Source organism: Heliconius melpomene, chromosome 3 (genome assembly GCF_056956725.1).
Source record: "Heliconius melpomene rosina isolate 202511_hmr_F chromosome 3, ASM5695672v1, whole genome shotgun sequence".
In the NCBI taxonomy this organism is placed as follows: Eukaryota; Metazoa; Arthropoda; class Insecta; order Lepidoptera; family Nymphalidae; genus Heliconius; species Heliconius melpomene.
In genome coordinates, this window is record NC_140391.1 from 397,317 (window position 1) to 420,112 (window position 22,796).

General features: G+C 32.2%; 1 protein-coding gene across 3 annotated transcripts in view; it reads left to right on the forward strand.

Annotated features, from left to right (window-relative positions):
* Positions 1–6,890: 6,890 nt before the first annotated feature.
* The window catches only part of Cad89D (cadherin 89D), a 43,401-nt gene continuing 27,495 nt past the window's right edge, over positions 6,891–22,796 (forward strand). For all 3 annotated transcript variants that reach the window (XM_085207522.1, XM_085207523.1, XM_085207524.1), the window contains exons 1-2: positions 6,891–7,055; positions 11,755–11,888. In XM_085207522.1, coding sequence (XP_085063648.1) covers positions 11,840–11,888 — 49 coding nt within the window. In that variant the 5' untranslated portion in view covers positions 6,891–7,055; positions 11,755–11,839. The remainder of the gene's footprint in view (positions 7,056–11,754; positions 11,889–22,796) is intronic.

Below are 22,796 nucleotides of genomic sequence, written 5' to 3' on the forward strand. Positions count from 1 at the left end.
ATATTGGACCTGTCAAAGATCCAGGCCGTTATGGCTCAAAAGCACATCGTACGACAATGAGTAAGACGGTTGTGGGTTTGATTCCACTCGGAGGAAGGAACTATTTTCAAATCGTCACTATTTACCCGGGCGCCACTCAACATGAAATGTTTGGAAAATTGAATGAAGTGGGAACAGCGTCATAACACTAGGGTCTACTCGCTCTAAAAACTTGTGTGATGACACTCTGTTCTGTCTACTAAGTAGTATATAGTGTGAATATAAAACATACTCAAAGAACTACTTTTGTGAAAATTATATTGTCATTGCACCATGACGACCTTCTGATAACAGAAAACATAAAACAAACAAACAAACAAATAAATAATATAAAAATTTAAAAATTGAAAGTAGGTATAAGAATGAAACATTTAAAAACTTCCACCGATTTTTTTTTATGCTTTTACAGAGCTTTCTAGCCATAAATTAACAAATTCTATGCTATTTATTGTATATTAAGTAATTATTTCACAATGTCCTAACATCAGCTCTCTGCGATACAAAAGGAACACATTACGTGAGGTGAGTGAAGCTTCGATATAATGCGATGATTGCGATAATACGTTCTATAGAGCGCGTTTTATTGTTGTGTACTGAGGAATGATAAAGTAACACCACTTTATAGTAGAAAAGTATACAATAATATAATATATATTTTTTCAGGTCAATTTAGTTTTTATTAGGGAAGTTTGACCTCTTGTTCTTTTTAACTTCACGCTGTATCCCACAAACAGTAGTCTAAGCAGAGAGAATGTAGATCTTGTGAAAGCAGTGCATCCTTCGCGTTCCACCCGTCTTCAATTCAATTCTTACGAGTGGCCATCACGTCTCTTTTTATATATTGTTAATTTTATATTTTTGTAGATCTGTCTTCTGCACAGAGCAGGTAGGCTGGAGGCAGGTTGGCGGTAACGCCACGCTTTGCTATGCATTAGTTCATTTCCTAGAGTGGGAATGGAACCAACTGTCTGTCGCGCTTATAGTCGCACGGTCCTGTCTCTGCGTCACGACGACGGCCTCAATTCTATCTTCTATTTGATAATTAACAAACAAAATAAAAACACATTAAATAACTCTTAGACGCTGCTTGTGTAAGACCGTGTGAGGTGAAGGTGATATAAATCACTATTGAGTAAATAACACTAATAAAATTCAAATTAGTATATCTATTCATATAAAAAAATAGTTTTAGTTTTGCAATAAGATGGGATGCTTTATTAGACGGTTGTGAGATGGGTATCGGGTGCCTGCGGCGAGGATACTTTAAATTTAAATTAGCTAGTAACTTAGTAGTAGTGATATCAGAGCTTCTCATGACTGACTCATGTCGCACTCTTATAAAGATGATCTTTCAGAGAAGCATATTCGGAGAGTAAAGTGAACATCTGGAGGGGTACGCTTGAGAACAACGACTGGCCTCACTCTATGATAAGTTAGTCTTAGTTGTTATACCACGCGGGTGAATTCTCATGTTAAAGATAATTTTCTAATGTACGGGAAATTGTTTAGACATAAAACATTAAAAATATATAAATCAAATAGGATACGTAATAAGCGCCTATTAAGTTCGTACACCAACACAACTCACACGGCATGTATGATGTATGTGTGGCGTATCGTATCATATAAAAATATCGTAACATAGTGTCGAAATATTACTGAAGTATGCCATTAGTGCACTAAATACATTAACTGACGCAACTTATTAACTTTTTTTTCTTAGTAAAATATTTTTTTAGAATGCTGCAACACTGAGGGCGGGGCGCCGCAGCGGTACAGCGTGTAAATGTAAGACGGTTGTGAGTTCGGTTCTGACTCGGGGGGTAGAATTTATTCCATATCCTCCCTCTGATAAGAGGCAAAACATGACGTCCGATTCCTCCAATCAATATGCAATGCCTTAAAAACTGGACAATAAGTGCAAAGCATATAGCACGTTAAACAAAGGGAACTTAGTTTTAAAGTATCAATCTCTTCAGAATATTTGGTCGAATACTCGTATCTCCGGAACTACTGGATCGAATTGAAAAAAACATTTTGTTTTGGATAGGCCTTTTATCGAAGAAGGCTATAGGCTATACACAACGTTCGTTATTCGTTTCGATGTAACCCACTATACCTACAGATAAAGTTAACTGATACCTCCCACACTTTTAATGTCTGTAAACCTTATAAAATCTTATTTCCATCTGAATAAGCAGTCGAAGCCTTATGAGGCTGAGGCTTTATATGTAAAGAGTAGTGTAAAATATTTTTTCAAGCTACGTACTCATATATTGCACAACAAGAACACGAACACATTGAAAGTTTAGATATATTTTTACAATATATTCACAGACATTTCAGAAACTAGAAATCGTCAAACCCAAAAATACTATTATATATTTATAATGTTAAACTTAAAAGCTACTTTTCTTAGATAACGATCGATAATTATTTCAAATGACATAACCTTTGAACCGTGCGAAAGTAAAAGTGTAACCGGAACGCACGGAACTATGCAAATAGCTCTCAAAGAACTCATATTGTATTATAAACATATTGTTTGACGCCTTTTGAAATGTATACTATGGTGAAGCGGTTGTATTAATAAGTATTAAAACGTGGTAGTTGTGGTTTCAAATTCTGATTGGGACATGTTTTTTCTTTTGTAACTAGTGTTAAGGCACTCTGTTCCCATAAAGACGAAGAAAGAAAACTACTAAATATTTCATTTTTTCGAGTGTGAATCGAATCCGCACCCTAATAGATGTCGCACGCTACGACGGATCTCTCATATATATATAAATAAATAAATAAATAAATTTCTAGACATTGTACAACTGACATGAACACTACTATTCTTACAAATTTTCGCAAAATTAGCGTTTCTGTAAATGAGATGCAACGCTATAATTACTGTCTGTCTAAAGATTATATAAACTGTTTGGGTCTGTACACATTCTGTTAATTTAATTAAAATAAATATTTTAAAAAATATTTTTCATTAGAACATTATTACGGTCATCCCTGCAGAGTGCAGGTAGAGAGAACGTAATGTCAAGACATTCCGTCCTTTACGAATTTCAGAAATTACGTTATCAGTTGCAGAACTTAAAAGGGCGGAGGGCGAATACCCGTTTATTAAAATTATTTTGCTAGCTGGCCATTACGAAACGCAGAGGAAGTTAATACGCACAGATTTTACTTCGGTTTACGATACTATATTTTTTAATTAATTTCTTTTATACACTTTTTGATCGATTTTTTCCAGTTAAGAAAATTTAAATATAAAAATAAAAATTTTGCAATAACCTTTTTAATAAAATATAAATTTTATAAAAATATACGTCGGCATCAGTATAAATGTGTATAGACTCTTGAAGTTTTACAAAAATATTAACTCATTACGACTATGATAGCCGGTACAAAACGTATGCAACTGTAATCGGTGATGAACTTAAGTAGCAACATAGAAATAAATGTATATTTGATGCTAATATCTATGAAGATTGAGGCCTTCGTGGCGCAGTGGGATACCGGGTAAATGTAAACGACATAGTTGGAGGGTGGATCTTCTTGTTGTTTTCCAGCAAAGCAATAAATAAAGCAGCAGTAGGCAAAGAGTGTACATTACGTTGAGAGACGGAAAATTAGTTGAAAAGTGACTATGTCATTGCGATTATTCTAGAAAAACAAGTTTAAAATTCATAAAACGTTTGGCGCTCAGTCCTCTCCGACAACCCCGCTAGGGTTACAGTGTGAAATTAAGTAAGTAAGACATTAAAAGACATTTCTGTGTTATTTTTTAGCTTTAAGCTGTATATACTTTGTAAATACTCCGTGTACCAATTTCCGTTCAAAATTCAAGTATGTCTTTATTTGGTTACCAAATTAAAAATAATTAATTCCTCCGAATAAGAACCGAACCCACACCTATCTCCTTCAGTCAGACGTTATAGCGCCACGACGGCCTCTACGTTGTTCACAAACATAGATAACGGAATCGCAACATTTATACCTTGTAATTTTAAACGACACTCTAAGAGCAGTGTAAGCTACATAAGTATACACTATTAGCTATGTAATAGTACTTTTCTATGAAAGTTATCAATACCTGTTAATAGTAATAACAGAGTGTGTAGGGAGAGCTTAGTGTTATATCACTCTACCCAAGGCCGTCGTGACGCAGTGGCTTATCACCTGACTGTAAAGCGCAAGGTTTGTGGATTTAATTATCACTCGAGGGAAATGACTTTCATTTCCACGCTCTGGTAGGAGGACAAAGCGCAGCGTTAATTATCCTGAATTCAACACGTAATTACTAGAGCGAGGAAAACAAAACATTCATTTCCACGAGTGCGAATCGAACCCCCAACCTGCCGCATTTACAGTCGCACGCATGTGCCCTGCGCTACGACTAGCCTCACATGTTAATTTAGAGTGATATAAATTGTTACAAGCATTTACAGTAATTATTTAATTAAAAACTATGATATGGTAAAACACTTTACATAGAAAATAATTGGCCATTAATATTTATGTAAATTTTTTAGCACAGTTGGTAGTAGATTCGGAAATTTCAAGAAAACAATTGTGTTTGTTATATATATATATATATATATATATATATATATATATATATATGCGTGGCTTGTTGAGTGTCGATGAATGTCGCGCTTTGTCTTGTTACCGCATCGCTGAAATGAAAATATAAAATAATTAATCCCCCGAGTGGGAATCGAACCCACAACGTTGACAGTAAGACGCTCTGCCGCTGCGCCACGAAGAAGGCATTTTTTTTTTTTTTTTTTTTTTCATTCAGCTGAAAATAATCACACGTGCTCTTGTTGTGAGTTTGATGATTACTTCCCGGTGACTATTTCCAATACAATTATTTTCATCTTTTCGTCCTATTTAGAAAAAGATGAGCGTTAAGTTACGCAACTTAATTAAAAGAACCGGTAAATGAGTGAATACAAAACAAAATGTAAAGTCTTACACCAATTAGCTCTTACTTTTATTCGACACGAAACTCGCTCGGCGTGTTGAAAAGTGAAACATCAGATCGTTAACCTCAATAACCTTTGCCTTTACTAATATAAATATTATATTTTTAGTCAGTTATGTAACTAATGTCTTTTGTTAGAAGAACCTGACGCCAAGTTTTGTTTTGTTACCAGAGCCGGGAAAGGAAAATTATTAATACCTCCCAGTGGAAATTTAATCTACGACAAGCGTTAAACCACTATCGAATAAAGCTTATATTATGTATATGTAAAAAAATGTAATTTAAACCCGCACTCACTATTAAGACTAGTAATAATTATTCGTATGTTTTGAATATTACCTAATAATCAACACCACATACGTAAAACTTTATATTAGCTTTGATGAACACTAACTAGAGTCTAGACCGGTTGTTGCGAAACATTTATTAGTTCGTTATATCGCGTAACACTTGCAAATGTATCTAGCTTCAGCTAGGCAGGTACCTAGTGTTACGACACTCCAATCCCAAATGTTCGAGGTTTTGTCTTTTCACCAGAGCGAGGAATTGAAAACACCTTCCCCCCGAGCAGGAATCGAACCCGCAACCGTCGCGCTCACAGTCAGTTGGCCTCCACATATAGGAACATACGGACATTTGTCATCAAAAAGTTGTCGTGACGTGAAACAGAGCGTACATTATGCATCAGTAGTGACTCGTGAGTCAAACTTTCACGAATTTTGTACGTTATTGTAAAATGCTAATAACCGAATGGGAACTACATTTTGTTTTTACACAAATTGACATGTCAGCCTTCTTTTATATATTTTGAATGACTGTTTCTATGTTTTTTTTTTCATATATGGGACGTCTGACTTTTAACCCGACAGTCGTGGTTCAATTCACTCGGAGGAATAGAATTATTTTTATTTCTTCGATATTGTTCAAGTTAAGGAAAATAATACGATATATATAATTTTTAGGGTTCCGTACCTCAAAAGAACAAAAATGGAACCCTTATAGAATTAATGAAATCTAATCTGTCAAGATCATTTATCTTAAGATCGCATTATGTATTGTGCTAAAATTATTACGAAATATTTACAAGAATAGTTACGCGCATGTATACATCGTTTTTGATGCATTTTGTATGGAATTCACCACGTAATTGAAACATAGGTATAGCGCATTACCGTGGACCTAAAATTATTATGTGAGACCTTGCAATACAAATAAAGGGAATTTATATTATAGATGAAAACTGTTATAAGCTAATTATTGTAGTTATAATGGCCTTTGATCCAGAAACCTGAAATCAATTCGGAACCCTCGGTTGGCGAGTCCGACTCGCACCTGACTGTTTTTTTTTTTTGTATAAAAAGACATCAACAGTGCAAATTTTTGTAACTTTCACAACATAGTCTTATTAATTATGCATAAAAGGTCAAAATGCACTAAGAAATGTGACATTTCATACGTTTCATAATATTCTTGTTGAAAATAGATAACTTCAGAAGTTTAAAGATTTTGTAATGTTAATGATTATTATTTATGTTTCATTAGCTTAGTGCCTAGCTTATAATGCATTTTTAACCGACTTCTGTACGAAAAGGAGATTATCAATTCGACGGTATTTTTTATTTAATCTAATTTTTTTGGTCCATGTCTGACAATGGTATCTATGAGAAAATCACATAAGTCTTAAATTTGCATTGGTTAAAAAACACTAGGTTCCCACGTATCCTCTGCCTATCCTGCAATATGCGGGATACAGCGTGAAGCTAAAACACATATTATATTATATTATATTTTAGCACTTAATTATATGAAATAAATCAAAATGTACAAGTAACTTCGCGCTATTATGGCATTATCCCCTAGCTCTTAGTCAGTGCTATCTCGTCCGCGGCGCGCGAACGTCGATTTGACGCTTTCTTACTTGGAAATTTTACGTCAAATTGTGTGTTGCGTGTTTTTTTAATAACAAAAAAGAATACTGTGTATTTTGTGGATTTATTTTTGTGTGAACACCACGTATTTGCGAATGGTTTGTTTTTTATTCTTTTCTATGGATAAATATATCTGTAGGATTTATTATAATAGCTATAATTTTGTTATATTATTGATTTGATTTATTTAGAATAACAATGTGTGTTATAATTCCTTACATCTTAAAAAAAATTTAAAATTTTATTTATAACATAAATAAATAAATTAGTTTGAAAAAATATATTTATTTAATAAGACTTTTTAATAAAATATAAATAATCAATAATTTTAATAATAACAAATATCTTAATGCAGCTTTAGGTCTAGCAACCTGAACTTTTTGAAATATTACAGGAGACATTAAAAATTTGTAAATAGTCTTTCCGTACAACGTAACATTAATATTTTAACTTTATAATATATTATCAAAAATAAATTCAAAAATAACTGTTTCTTTGTAATGTTATTTCTTTTTATTATAAAATGTTTAATATTTAAATATAAAGCTCAACATTATAAAACATAATAACGGTACATTTGTCCCACAAAAACTGAATATTTATTATTTGAAAATTAAACCAAATTCGTGCACAAATTGGTGTGACATAAATTTACAGATTTAATGGTTTAAATTATGTACATATTGTCTTTTTTTTTTTCAATTTTTATCCATATTTTTTTCACCATATGAATTATGAAATTTTTTTTCTTGTATGACGGATTTCAATGACACATTTGTCTAACCAAAAATGAGAAGTAGAATTAATATTCGCGATTAACACAACGTTGTTTATTTCACTCCTGGTGGGATGGTATTTACATCGGCAATAGAAGCGCAGTAGAACAGACTGATTCGGGACAGTAAATTTATTCACGTGATAAGACAGAGTGCGGAGTTAAGGTCCGTCACTCAATACTACACGCGGATGAGTGGCGGATCTCAACACCGTGCTTTGCCTCATTACCAGAGCGAGATAATGAAAATCTAAAATATTTTATGCCCCCGAGATGAAATCGAACCTAAAACTGTCTCGGGGATACGCTTGTGTCCCTGCGCCATGAAAGCCCCAAAATCGATTTTTATAAATAAAAATGAAAAAAATTATAATAACGAAATGTAATGGCATGAAATATCTAATTCTAAATATCTTCTATATAAATAGCTATTACTATAAGTGTTTTGTTAAAGCTTTCTTTGTACTTTATTTTTATTTGGTACCCATTCGACGTTGAATAATTTCTCAATAAACATTTATTGACTGTAATATAATTTTATAAGGGATTTTACTTTCTCCGTTTAAAGAAATTATAAAATAGATATATAACTTACCTACTTTATACTATTTAATTCTTTTTTTTACATATTATTTTGGATTTGATTTATCATTTGGGTCCTCCAATCGATCGATCGATCTTACTTAGCTGTTGTGTATATTTGAATAATACAAATATTTCTTTAATTTAAGTCTTAAATGTTTTTTTAATTTTTCTCTAATTATTTTAGTCTTCTTTTTTCATTATCTGCCGTTCTCTGATTTTGCCGTAACGGGCCGTACGGGTTGTAGGGGGAGATTCTATGTGCTCCTTCTAGGACTGCTAAAAATTAACTGCTTAACTTAACGATATAACTAAATCTAACTACAGAAATTTATAATAATTTACTTTAATTAGATTATACATTTTAATAAAAAAAATATTTGCTTGAAAACATTACAATTTAAACGAAGTGAGATTTCTACCAGTATCTCTTAGAAAATATCCAAGCACTCTGACCACTAAGCCGCAGTGGTTGTAGGTTCGATCACTGCTCGAGACAAATAATTATTTTCAATATATACGGTTTAGCAAAAACTTAAAGCCCAGCGTTCCGCCACTCAACACACAATGTCTCAGAAGTTAGGCGGAAAGTGGGCAACGACGTGTCTTATAGAGTTACATCTCTACCTATCCATGTACATGCGTGATCCGTCAAGCTAAAAAAAGATTCGATAACTAAAGGTGGCATCACTAATTGGCAAAATAATCAAATACATCATGTGTAACATACATATTACACCAGATACTCATTGTATAATATTATTAATAATGTAATTTCTTCTTTCCAGTACCTACTATTCTTATATCTATAAAATCCAAGTTAATCTTTTTATAATTTCATGCTCTATGACTTATCATAAAGTAGGAAATTAACTTCTTGTTCCGTTATGAGCTTTCCGCTGATATCGAAAGTTGTATTAACAAGAATACAAAACAGGATATACATACATGTATACGTACAAACATTCATACAATCTTTATACATTATCGTAATCATTATTTAGTTTCGTACAATTATGGCGGGGAGAACCTAGAACACTCTATTATCCGCTTTCTGTTCATTTCAGAGATATTACATGTAAATTGGCGGAAATACGGTAAACATTTTCAAATTCAAATTTTTCTTTATTCAAATAAACTATTACAAGCACTTTTGAATCGTCGAATGTACATGTCAACAAAAAGCTACCACCGGTTCGGAAGGCAGTTCTGCTGAGAAGAGCCGGCAAGAAACTCAGTTGCTCTTTTCAGAGTCGACATCATTTAATATAGTTTACTATTACATTAGTTGGCAGCTGTCGTGCCTGACATTCAATAGACATTAATTCCATACATGTTCATCCACCAAATATTCTTGTACAGTGTAATAAGCTTTACTTGTTACAATTTTTTAACAAATACTTTATATTTTGGAAGTGGCAAACTTAGGAATGCACATACACTGCGGAATTTTATTATACATTCGTATACTCAGACCGATAAAAGATTTATTAACTTTTTGGAGGCGAAATCTTGGCGTAACAAACTTTGAATATAGTTTGAATATAATCCATTCAATGGGTGAATTGGTAAAACACGTTCATAACGTGCTGTGGGTTCATCATTCACACAAGCCACGCGCTTTTTGTCTGTTTTATCGTAAACAAGCTGAATGTGACATTTTTATCTATTAACAAATAAAAATGTAGTCTAGTGTCACTTCACATTATTAGTCTTAATTTAACTCTTGACTGACTCTACTTTAAGGAAGTGACGCATATAATATATTGATAAAGCACTACCTTTTTTAGATAGGCATAAATAATGTTATGTTAAGACACTCCGTTTGTCTTCTAGAAAGGCAAAAGCCGCGCTTTGTCTTATTACCATAGCTGGTAAAATGAAACTAATTTATTCTCCTGAGTGGGAATCAAATCTATAATTATCCTGTTTACATTCTACAGTCTCTAACAGTATATGCTCATCAGCAAATGTAATCAATTTCGTATCTCTGGATATTTCATATAATATCTAGTATATTGTATGAAATATATACAGTATGAATAACCAAATCTTGGACTAACATAGCAAGCACTCACGCATATCTAATGCACACGAGCCACACATAATAGTTATTTCCTTACTCTAATAATTTAATGCAATTTTTTTTCTATTCTGAACGCGTATAACCTTCCGTTATATTACTAAATATCAACGTAACTAACTCCGTAATATACATACGAGTACATTCATGTTTAATGATTGATTTATTTAAATGTAACGACAGACAGGAAGACGCATTCATTTGTTAGGTTACGTTAACTTGCTATTACATATTTGTTTTATTTTATATTTTCAGTGTTAATTTCTACAATCTAAAATGGAATGTCTATATATATATTATATAGTATGGAATACTCAAAGAGCATTTCTATGAAAAAATGTGACAGTAAACTTAAGGCCGCCGTAGCGCCGGGTCACAATCGCGTCGGTTGTGGGTTCGATCGCCATTCTTATGTTTAATATTATCTCTGGTAACCACACAAAGTGCGACGTTGTGTTCCGCTACACAAAACGTAATAGCTCAGGAATACAAGTATCAGCGGGAAATGGGGAACTAAATATTTTATTATAATATAATATTTACCAAAACGAGAAATTAAAAATGGTAAATTCCAATATCCTTTTTAAAAATGCAAATCCGATCCACACCCCATGCGTTAACATTCAAAAGCAGTGCCCTGTGCCTAATTATTATTAAGCTATTATATGTATTTTTATTGTTTTCTATATTTTTTTTATTTTATATATATTTATATATTCGTATGTATTTTCTGTGAATAGTTAAGTTTGTTTATATATTCTATTTAGTATGAATTATTATAATTTGTAGCTAGTATAAAACAAAGGATAGTTACTCAGTCGCCCGAGGGAGGCGGTATAACGGATTCTGTTCCCGTTACATGCGAGTATATCCGCCACGCTTCATTGGGGTGCTTAATTATTTCGACGCGCTTACGATCTCACGTGTTAATAGAGTCGGGCTTGCTATAGTTCTAATGAATACAAAGTGAAGTAGAGTACTTGGTAAAATTTTTATATTAAAATATTTGTTGTTTAAAATATAAAATCGTGTTTTATGTAAAAGTGAAAACTTTATTGGCAAATGCAATATACATATGTAATATGCTTAAAGTATTGTAAAAGCTGTCTTATTCCCAATATAAAATAAAATAAATAAATAAAAATACTTTTAACTTATGTACCTATATTTGGAAAAATGTATAGACTTTCACAAGTAAAATTAAAAAGCAATTAATATATATTATGAAATATACAAATTGTGGAGAGCAGAGTGTCTTAACACTAGGTTCCTCTGCCTTCTAGCGTGAAGCTATTCTTTTAATAAACAATTATTTTTCCAAAAACGCCTTCTTTCTAAATGTTATTTTCTTTTACAGATCCGAAGTACCAAACATGATGCATCAACGGACATTGTGTAGTGTAAATCAGTGTTAGCGCGTTGAAGTCTAATGTACCACAAAAATGTACACAGCAATTTTGTTCTGCCTGGCGTTTGTAGAGACGGCGTTATGTGAGTATTTATTATATTCATTTTATTTTATAATAAGAAAAACTTCATTAAGATCGACTTGCGGCCGATTAAGATCGATTCGTAACGCGGGGGCACACGGGGGTAACATGTGACTGTAAACTTGACAGGTTGTGGGTTTGATTTCCACTGGAGGAAAAAAATATTTACTATTTTCATTTCTTTGCTCTGCTGTCGAAGCAACGCGCGGCGATGATTTCCGCCACTCACTACGCGAAGCTTCCAGAATTCGGGGGAAAGTGGGGAGCGGAGTGTCTTAACACTAGGATCCCTCTGCCTACTCTGCTACACGCAGGATACTGCATGAAGCTGAAAAAAAAAACTTCATATTATAGCAATTGTACATTTATAATATTCTGTGTAACTAAATAAAAGTAATTAATGTTTTATAATTACCTTACGTACTTTATAAAGTACTTCATTAAAGAAAATTATTAGTTACTTAGTAAATATTATAACATCTATTAAAACATTTAATTATAGGTTAAAGTTAAAAGACCAACTTTCAAACTTTCTCTACCGTAACTTATTTGCGAAAAATTACAGTTTTATCTGTTAATCTGTCCTTTGTTTAATTAATTGCAATATAACACGACATATCCTCGTAGTTACATTTCCTGTGATTTAGGACAATATAACTATAGCAATTAATGTTTTATAATCGCTTCAGATCTTACAAGTATATAATTTAATATTTAGTAAGCTAATTGTATAAAATGATAGCTACATAAATCTTTCACAATTAAATCGTGTATTTTATAATTGGTTAGCCATGAATTATGTTTTACCATAATATATTTAAATACTAGTAAGTAGCATTTTTTATCACTAATAACATCATCGCTGCATATGTCTGATTGAACGCAGCGGAAGTATATTCAAATCCTATTACTACAGACAATATTTATATCTACGAGTATTATTAAATAATCAAATATAATATGCTACAATACTTTAATTTAAAAAATGAAGTAAGACATAAAAATATTTTACACAAATCTATATTGCGAATAAATACGTGCTTACATTTTCGACGAACAATCACCCAAATACTTATATTAATAAGTAAACCTACAACCATCGCGTCCACAGTTAGACCACTATTATAATGGGTATTTTTTAATTCTTATTAATTACGGTTAAAACAATAATAACAAATAAAGAATACAATAAAATAATATCTAATAAACCTAGCTCTCCAGTCCGCACAACTAGCACAGATGAGATGTAGAACGATTTAGAACAACACAGAGATGCAATCTCGTAATGGTCTGGACGTGCGTTGTAACTGTCTTGCACTCTAATTTGTACCAAACGTGCCTTATCTTGTTGTTATATACATATAGACATATATTTTATATAATATTTACTTTTTATGAAGTTTATACTTTATGTAAGATACTATAATATTATCTGACATATAAAAAATATAAATACTGAAAAAAATGAAAACTGACTCTTTAATCGGCAACTGTGTTTAAAAGAAAGACCTTTAATTTTGTTATCTCAATAAATTAGAATCTAAAAATGCAGAACCGAGTAATGTATAAATAATATTTCCGTGTTACTCTATAATATTTATGTTTATAGAAATATGTCATAATAAATAATCAATGTACTCGTATAAGGGTTATTAAGAGCTAAAATGATTACGCAGCCTTAGTGAAATTAGTAAACTAACAAGAATTTTAACAATTTCCTGTAAGTCCAGATTAAGTAAATAACAAACTCTATAGCCCTTTCACTAGATGTAGGGCTTCTACAATATTATATTTTACTAATATAAAACCTAAAAATTAGCTTCACATTAATAAATCACAAGCTTTCACATAGTTGGTTTACATAGTAAAAAATATTTTGTTTATTTGTAATTGATGTCAAAAATAAGCTTTACATGTGTGAGCTTTCATTTATGTTGTAACTTTATATTTTTAGGTTTATAAATGAATTCATCGTCTTCTTTTTATTCATTGCCTGAATTTGAATCGAACTTACAACTGTCGCCGTTATAGACACTGTGCCACTACTAGTTAAATATTTCGTATCAGCAAGAAACGTACATGATAACTGAATCAAAGTACTATGCAAATAAAACTTTCAAAGAAAGTTATTACATAAACTAAAAGAAACTAAATCAAAAATCAAGCTGCATATCCATAACATAAAAATTAGTGAAAATTCAATGAATGTTAAATCAATTTTCTCACCGCCGACTGTTGCCGACGTTATATATATGCAAAAATGGTAATTTACATACGGTATTATACAATTCTGCCTTTCTGATTTTTAGTCTATAATTAATTATAATTCAATTGCTTAGTCTTGTTTTGCTTACATCATTGCTCATTTTTTGAGAATAATTATGCGAGTGTCTAATTTATGTACGTCCTAACGCACTAATGAGATATCTCTCTCCTTTAAATACTCATATTCTCTACTGCCGCCTGAATTCGAGATATTAGGTGTTATTCTTAATAGTGAACTCAATATACTTTGCCTTGAAACAAAGAATTAATAAAAATAATTTATTGCTTTAAACTTAGGACGTACCTGCTTTATGTAATATTAGCCACGCTACAACTAAACCACTAGGGCATGACTTATCCCTTACATTGACCTAAATTAAGTTGTTATTCTTTTTGAAATGAATCTCCCATAGATTTCTCTAAGCCGACCGTATTAATTGCTCTGAGTGAAGTCTGTTGTGTTATTGTTATACAATTCTTAATTAAACATAATTACGCAACTTTGAACTCATTGCCCTTGTTATAAAGGCCATGTAGACCGCATTTTACTTGCTCTGACATGTCTTACTCAACCTAAAGGAAAATAAACCTAATTTTATATACAAGTAATATCTTTTTCTTTAATTCTTACACCTCGGTCGTGAGACGCCGCACTTAGCACTACATGTTGAGCATTGTTCTCATATTAATTATTATGATTTCTTTGATTCTTTTCGTATTGTTTAAAGTGACAGTGTGTTTGAATTCAATTTTCTTTAAGGAAGGCCTATTATTGTGTCAGTTGGGCATCATTCATTTCGTTGTTTTTGTGAGAAGTATTTTTTTAGTATTAACTTGAAATATAAATTTAAAACGATAACTTTGTTAAGTGTTTTAACTTTATATACAAACATTCTAAATGAATCAATATTTTGATGTTCCTAAACTGATTGAACTAACCACTATATATAGTACTGAAAACTGTAAAAATATATACTTATATATTTTAATATTTTATTCAAAAGTTCACTCTTCGGCAATCTCTGACGTATGTGTAAAAAATATCATTAAAAATTATTATGAAAAGAGGCTGTCACTGTGGCGCAATGATACAACATGTAAGTCTAAACGTGACAGTTTTGGATTCGATTCCTACTCGGGGTAACGAATTATTTAATATATAATTTCCCGGCTCTGGTAACAAGGCAAAGCGCGGCATTCTGTTCCGCCACTCAACGCCTCTATAACCCGTAACTGCCCTCCGACATATTTGTAGGATACAGTGTAAAGCTTAAAAAAATTAAGATAGTTTTGCACTTGCAGAGAAATCATATATCCTTATAAGCAAAGTTAAAAAAAGTCAAATATATTTGAAATATCATATCAATATTCAATTCGAAAGAAATCTATACATAAAAAATAATAATGTAAAGACGAAACATTGACAAACTAAACGGCTCTATCGCGTGTATATTAACAGTATTGAATTTCACACAACAATTTAAATTCTTTTAAATAAAGTTACTTGTTTTGTTCTGTAATATATGTAGTTTCAATGTTTTTTAATTAAATGATAGTATAAGTGCAAGTTTAGGCGATTCTTATCTCTACATTCTATTCAAATAGAGACTTTATCGGTATTGATAAACGTAATTATATTTATATAATTAAAGTAGGAAAATACTAAATTATATATTTATAAAAATAAGGCTTCCGTTTCGAACTGACTGACAGGCAGCCAATACGCATAATTACGCGGCATATAGCGCTAAAGTTTCGCATATAGATTCTTTAGAGAATGGAAGGTAGCAATTTCGCGTCTTATAACTCATATAAACCAAATTTTAATAGACACTAGCATATTATAAATATTAATAATTACCTAAAACAGATTACAACCTACTTACAACAGCGACTACTTGACAACGATCTATTTTATTATAGAAATATCTATTTAAGTTTAACCCAACTCTATACAACCACTCAATTTATATGTACAGTTTCCTTTCCACATAATAGACACTTTCCGTCGTATCGAGATAGATTATTTACTTCGATAGGCAGTTTTCTCTACTTAGTACTTCAATTGTAGGTAGATTGTAAAAGGTCGTCATGGCACAGTGGAACAAGGTATGGCTGTAAACGCGATGGTTTTGAGTTTGATGTACATAAATTATTTAAATTTTTTTCTCCCTAATAGACAAAACTTGGCGTTGAATTCCGCCACTCTACACGTGACGTCTCGAAAGCTGATTCTTAAATGCGAAAGAGAGTGACTTAACACTTACTTCCCTCTGTCTATCCTGTATGTAAGAAAAACGTGAAGATGTTTTTAGTTAAATTGTAGGTAGGTTGTTACTGCACCGGGCATTATATCGTCAACGTCGGTCGTGATATGATTGATTGTAGAGTCGATAAATGTAGCTTTGTACTTTTTAATTTCTACGAGTTTGTTATATTTATGCTTAGAACAACGATTTTATAGTAATACTAGCGGACGCGCGCAGCTTCGCTTGCGTATTTAAGGGTGAATTCTAATAACTCATGAAACATGTGTTCAATGATATATTTTTAAGAGTCTAAATTTCAAATTTTATAAAAATCGGTGGCGATTTAAAGATTTTTACATACAAAATTTCAACCCCTTATTTACACCCTTAAGGGATGAATTCTAGAAAACCATGAAACATGTGATTAATTATATACGTTTAAGAGTCTGAATTTAAAATTTTATAAAAATTGGTGACGATTTAAAAAAACCTATACAAACTTTCAACCCCTTATTTGTACCCTTAGGGAGAGAATTCTAGAAAACGATGAAACACGTGTTCAATTAAATACTTTTAAAAATCTAAATTTAAAATTTTATAAAAATCGGTGCCGATTTAATTTTTTTTCCATACAAACTTTGAACCCCTATTTCACCCCTTTAGGGTTAAAATTTTTCAAAATCCCTTCTTAGTGGATGTCCAGATTACGAAAGTAAACTTTTGTCCAAATTTAACGTTTCTACCATCAGTGGTTACGGCTGTGCGTGCGTCTTACCTCAGTCAGTGAGGACAAGTCCTTTTATATACAGGGTGTCCCAGGAGTCAACGATAAAACGAAAACAGGTGATAGACCAAGTCGTGACAGTTATGAGAAAAATATAAAAAAAAATCTGTGTCATGTATTTTTCATATTATATTGATTTTAAAAAATATCGGAAAAACCGACACCCTGTGATGATTTTTCAAGTCCTAAGACTACAAATATTGCTCTTTTTTTATTTTTTTTTCTGTAATGTAATTATGAGTAACCCTTCTGTAAATTACAGTTTAAGATTTAAACATACCTGCACCAGTTTTCAATAAAATGTGGTAGTTTTGCCAAACATTAAATTCAAAATATTTACTACACCCAACTTTAACCGATTGTACTATAAAAAAAATATACTACACTGTTTTTGCAAGTAACTTTAAAAGTTGGCGCATTTAATCTGGATTCTGAAATGGTACAATACTTGCTGGATTACTTCTTCGTTGAAGAGAGAAAAATCGAAATACACGATAATCGGGATAATATTCAGACTTTTGGTATCTTTTCCGATACATTCTAGCTGCAGCATTAACGTTACATAACCATTCTCCATGAATGAAATGCATATTGACAATGTGTCAAAGACCGGGTATATGGCCTGCGAGAGCCCGGACTTGAGCACTATCCTTATAGGTCCTGGGTCAGCCCCTAAGTCGGAAAAGTTCAGGTATCTTAGATCCGTCATGGACGAGTCTGGAGGCATCGATCTCCATGGTCGGATAAGCGTTGCCTGGATTAAGTGGTGGAAGGTCACTGGTGTCGTCTGTGATGGCAGGGTACCGTCCAAACCTAAACTTTTCCGACTTAGGGGCTGACCCAGGACCTATAAGGATAGTGCTCAAGTCCGGGCTCTCGCAGGCCATATACCCGGTCTTTGACACATTGCCAAAATGCATTTCATTCATGGAGAATGGTTATGTAACGTTAATGCTGCAGCTAGAATGTATCGGAAAAGATACCAAAAGTCTGAATGTTATCCCGATTATCGTGTATTTCGATTTTTCTCTCTTCAACGAAGAAGTAATCCAGCAAGTATTGTACCATTTCGGAATCCAGATTAAATGCGCCAACTTTTAAAGTTACTTGCAAAAACAGTGTAGTACATTTTTTTTATAGTACAATCGGTTAAAGTTGGGTGTAGTAAATATTTTGAATTTAATGTTTGGCAAAACTACCACATTTTATTGAAAACTGGTGCAGGTATGTTTACATCTTAAACTGTAATTTACAGAAGGGTTACTCATAATTACATTACAGAAAAAAAATTAAAAAAGAGCAATATTTGTAGTCTTAGGACTTGAAAAATCATCACAGGGTGTCGGTTTTTCCGATATTTTTTAAAATCAATATAATATGAAAAATACATGACACAGATTTTTTTTTATATTTTTCTCATAACTGTCACGACTTGGTCTATCACCTGTTTTCGTTTTATCGTTGACTCCTGGGACACCCTGTATATAGATAATTATTTAAGGGTGAGCTTTATAATTATTTTAACATTATTTCATATATTAGTTTAGACATGATTGATCTGTCTTGGCGGCGTTCGGTGACGCCGTATCAAATATAATGTCTCGAAATCGAATCTAAACTAGGGAATGATTTTTCGAAAATGTCTGCAATCAATTTAATTAAAGTAATTATTGAGACCGTCGTCTCGCAGCGCAGTGTCACAGCGTCTGACTTGGGGGAATAAATTACTTCGTTCTCCTCGCTCTGGTAATAAGATAAAAGCTCGGTAGTAAATTCCACTACTTAACACGCTATGTCTCGAAAAAATTACCTGTGCGGGGGGAACGAAATGTCTTAACACTAGGTTCCATTAATCTGTGGGATACAGCCCGAAGTTAAAAAAACAAACAAACCTCTATTGAATCTTAACAATACCTAATTCACAATAAATAATTAAAATGGAGGTAATATCGTACTACACTTAAACTACACACACATACACATACAATAATAACCAATCCTGTCTCAAAATAGCTAAGTTATTATAAAATTTCTATGAAAATGACTTGTAAATTATAATAAATCGCTTTAATGGGGAGTAGGAAATTCTGAAGTGAGGTAAAGATAAATTGTCTCACATTCCTCAGTAACTGCTTGTCATTTATAGCATGCGACTGGCCGCGCGGTACCGCTGCTCGTGCGCTGTACTTTTAACGTACTAACTGTAGGACTATAAGGTGGTATATAATTATTTTAATAAATATACACTCAGTTTCCCATTTTTTTTCCGTTTTGTGTGTTGAACAGCGGAACTTAACGCCGCCACTGCAAGTACATGAAATTACTTATTTAAAAAACGTGAAAATATTAACGTAGCAAGAATTGAACCCGTGGCTCTTGTGACTCGTCTAAGCGCTCGTCTAAACCGATAAGCAATACGCTCTTATTAAACTAGTTACAGTACATGTAATTATCTTGTCAGTATCTGTGTACAGTTTTTTTATAGATTTTCGTTACACAGAGATATTTGATTAAAATTAAGTAATCATTTGGCAAGAGAGATTACTTTTAACTAACATTTTTGGACAGGGTCCCTCTGTGTATCCTGCTTATAAAGTGACAAACACGTTGCCATGGCAACGCGTATTATGGTACGCGTCAATTGGTTCTGTAGTATACATAAATATAGCAATCCGTGAAGTAATACAGTTAAAACAAAAAGCTCAGAATGCGGAATGTGTTCCGCACAGTGTTCAATGTTCATACATACATTGGTTTTCCACGTTTTTGCCGGAGTCGTCGACCCTCGCGCCTAGCGGTGCGCGCTTGGGTTATACTCAGAAAAAATGATTTTTACGCTCGGAACTATATAATTTTTTTTTAGAAAAAATATATTTTTTACAATACTACTAAATATATTTTTTTAGAAAAAATATATTTTTTATAATAACTGACTCAATTTTTAAACCATCACTAATATCAGGTCAATTATACGTATTATTTATATATCAAATATCATCATACTTAATTAAATGTAATTATTTAATAAATCATATACAATTCTCAATAAAACGTAATCATTACACAATCATTAATAAACACAAGTAGGTATTATTTAACGCAGAAATAACTGAGGCCTTACAATAAAATACTTTAATGAATGTCAACTTTCACATGTCATCAACTTAATGTCAGTTAGGTCATCTTTTAAGAGGGCAATCACTTTTCACTGGGTATACTTTTTTGAAGTTAGTTAGAGAGAGAAGTTAGTATAGATGTTTGTTTCATAAATGTCGTATATGCATATAAGTGTTAATTTATTTATTTGAGGCCACGGTTACGCAGTGGCACAGTATCAGACGATAATTCCGACGGTTGTGGGTACGATTCTTACTCTAGGGCTCGAGAATGAATTATTTTTATTTCTCCGCTCTGGTAATAAGATAATTCGCTGTATTGAGTTGTGCAACTCGTGGTAAGGGGTAATTTAACACTGGGCACAATCGAACTTACATGTCATGTTTCAGCGTTCTACGCCGCACAGTTTTATGAAAAAGAAGAAGAAGAAGAAGAAGCAAAGAGCGGCATTCAGTTCTGCTTCTCGACATAAATATTTGGCGGGAAATGGAGAACGGAAGTGTCTTAATTGAACAGAGTGTCTTAACACTGGGTTAACTGATTACCTCTGCCCTGTTGTGTGCGAGATATAGCGAGAAACTAAAACAACTTGACTTTTGCAAGTACTTTTGTATCGTCGAATAAATATAAAGTTCTACCGATTCAGAACAACGAAGAAGAACGGAAGGCAGTTCCGCTGAGAAGTGCCGCCAAGAAATCCAATAGTAACTGTTTAATTACGTGTAATTTACACGTCATCGTGACTCAGTTATGTATTATATGTCTAACAGCACCTGTCTACAGTTACGGATTCGAATGCTATATAAGGTTATCATTATATTATATGTAAAGGTACATTGTAGGTGTTCTATCAATCATGTCATTATAGTAAAAAGAGTTACGTCGCATTTACGCTGTTAAACTATGTATTTATTTCCTTAAGGGAGAAAGTAGAGATAATATCAATTAAAAAATGAAATTATTATTTGAAATTAAAGCATAATATAGAAATCAGCTTCCGGCTTTTTTCTACAATGTAATGTACGTAGAGGTAACCTAGTGTAAAGGTACTCCTTCCTGCTCCCACTTCCCACCTCATTTTCAAGCCATTGTAGTTCTGAGCGACGGAATTAAACACCGCTTTTTTGTGTAGTGAAAATGTAAATACTTTAAATGTAATTATATCCCCGAGTGTGTCTCGTATTATACTTAAGTTAACTTTAAATTTAATATAAAAAACATACTAATTATTATGAAACAAAAATTTTCACATGAGAATATTTTAAAGATTTTTTTGTTAGTTAGTGTGAAATTATAAATAGTTTTCTAAATGCTTAAAAAGTTAAATTCTTTTTGTTAATTCACATAGTGCCATTTATATTTTTGGGGAATATCACATTTTGAGAAATATTTTATCTTTCGAAGAAAACCGGAGGGCGTAACAAGTCTGTGTATTTGTCTATGTATATGTCTGTGTGCGACAACGTAACTCTTAAGCGGATAAACCTATTTTAATTTATTTTGTTTTTTTTGTAAGGAGTTAACTTAATTAAGAGTATGCTTAGCTATAGTTCACTCTGGTAACAAAATTAAGAACGGCGTTGAGTTTTATCACTCAATACGCAACATCTCTTAAATTAGACGAGAAGTAGGAAACAGAATGAGTCTTACACTAGATAAGAAATTAAGAATTAGAGGGAATAGAACCTACAACCGCCGCCTTTACAGTCAGACACCGTTTATGGCATTAAAGGCTTGTAATTATAATATAAAAAAAAAAAAAACTAATTCAAAACTGCCCGAATGACATAAAAAATTGTAACGTATTATTAATTGTTTTTAAAATGAACAAAATCTCATTACACAACTTTTAATTATTGTAATTCCGTTTCCGCCGGAAATAAGATGCGATAAGAACACAAAGGCATTCTTCTAATTCGCATATTTCGTAATGAAAATCTACCCAAAGCGGTGCGGTTACTGTAGTACGAGCAAGTGAGTGTACAGCGCAAGACAGGACGCGGCGTTTAGTTCCTCTTGTAATTTACAAGAGTATGTCTTGAATTTAAGCAAAAATCGGAGAACAAGAAAAGAATCATAAGTATAATTGGTGAAATATTGATATATTTAAATTAATATAAAATACACAAAATTAAGTTCACCTGTAGTTTCATGATGTCCAAAACTACTTATGAATGGTATCTCTTATGGTATCAAGGTTTCTCTGTTTCGTAAATTAATGAAATATTTTTTATAATGAAAGAAAACACATTAAAATGACTTACTTGTGTAAAAACGTGATTGTTAACTTCTTTTCTTTACACTCACTAGTGCTCGTCCAGCACGCGGAAAGATATAAACAACGATCTTAATCAGTGTGAAAAGATTAAGAAATTCATTCAATACAAATACTTATTTATAAGATTTCAACGCAACCACGTATTTATTAGTTACTTTAACTCTACTGTACTTTATGTATTTGTTACTTACTTAAACATTTTACTTAATTAACTTT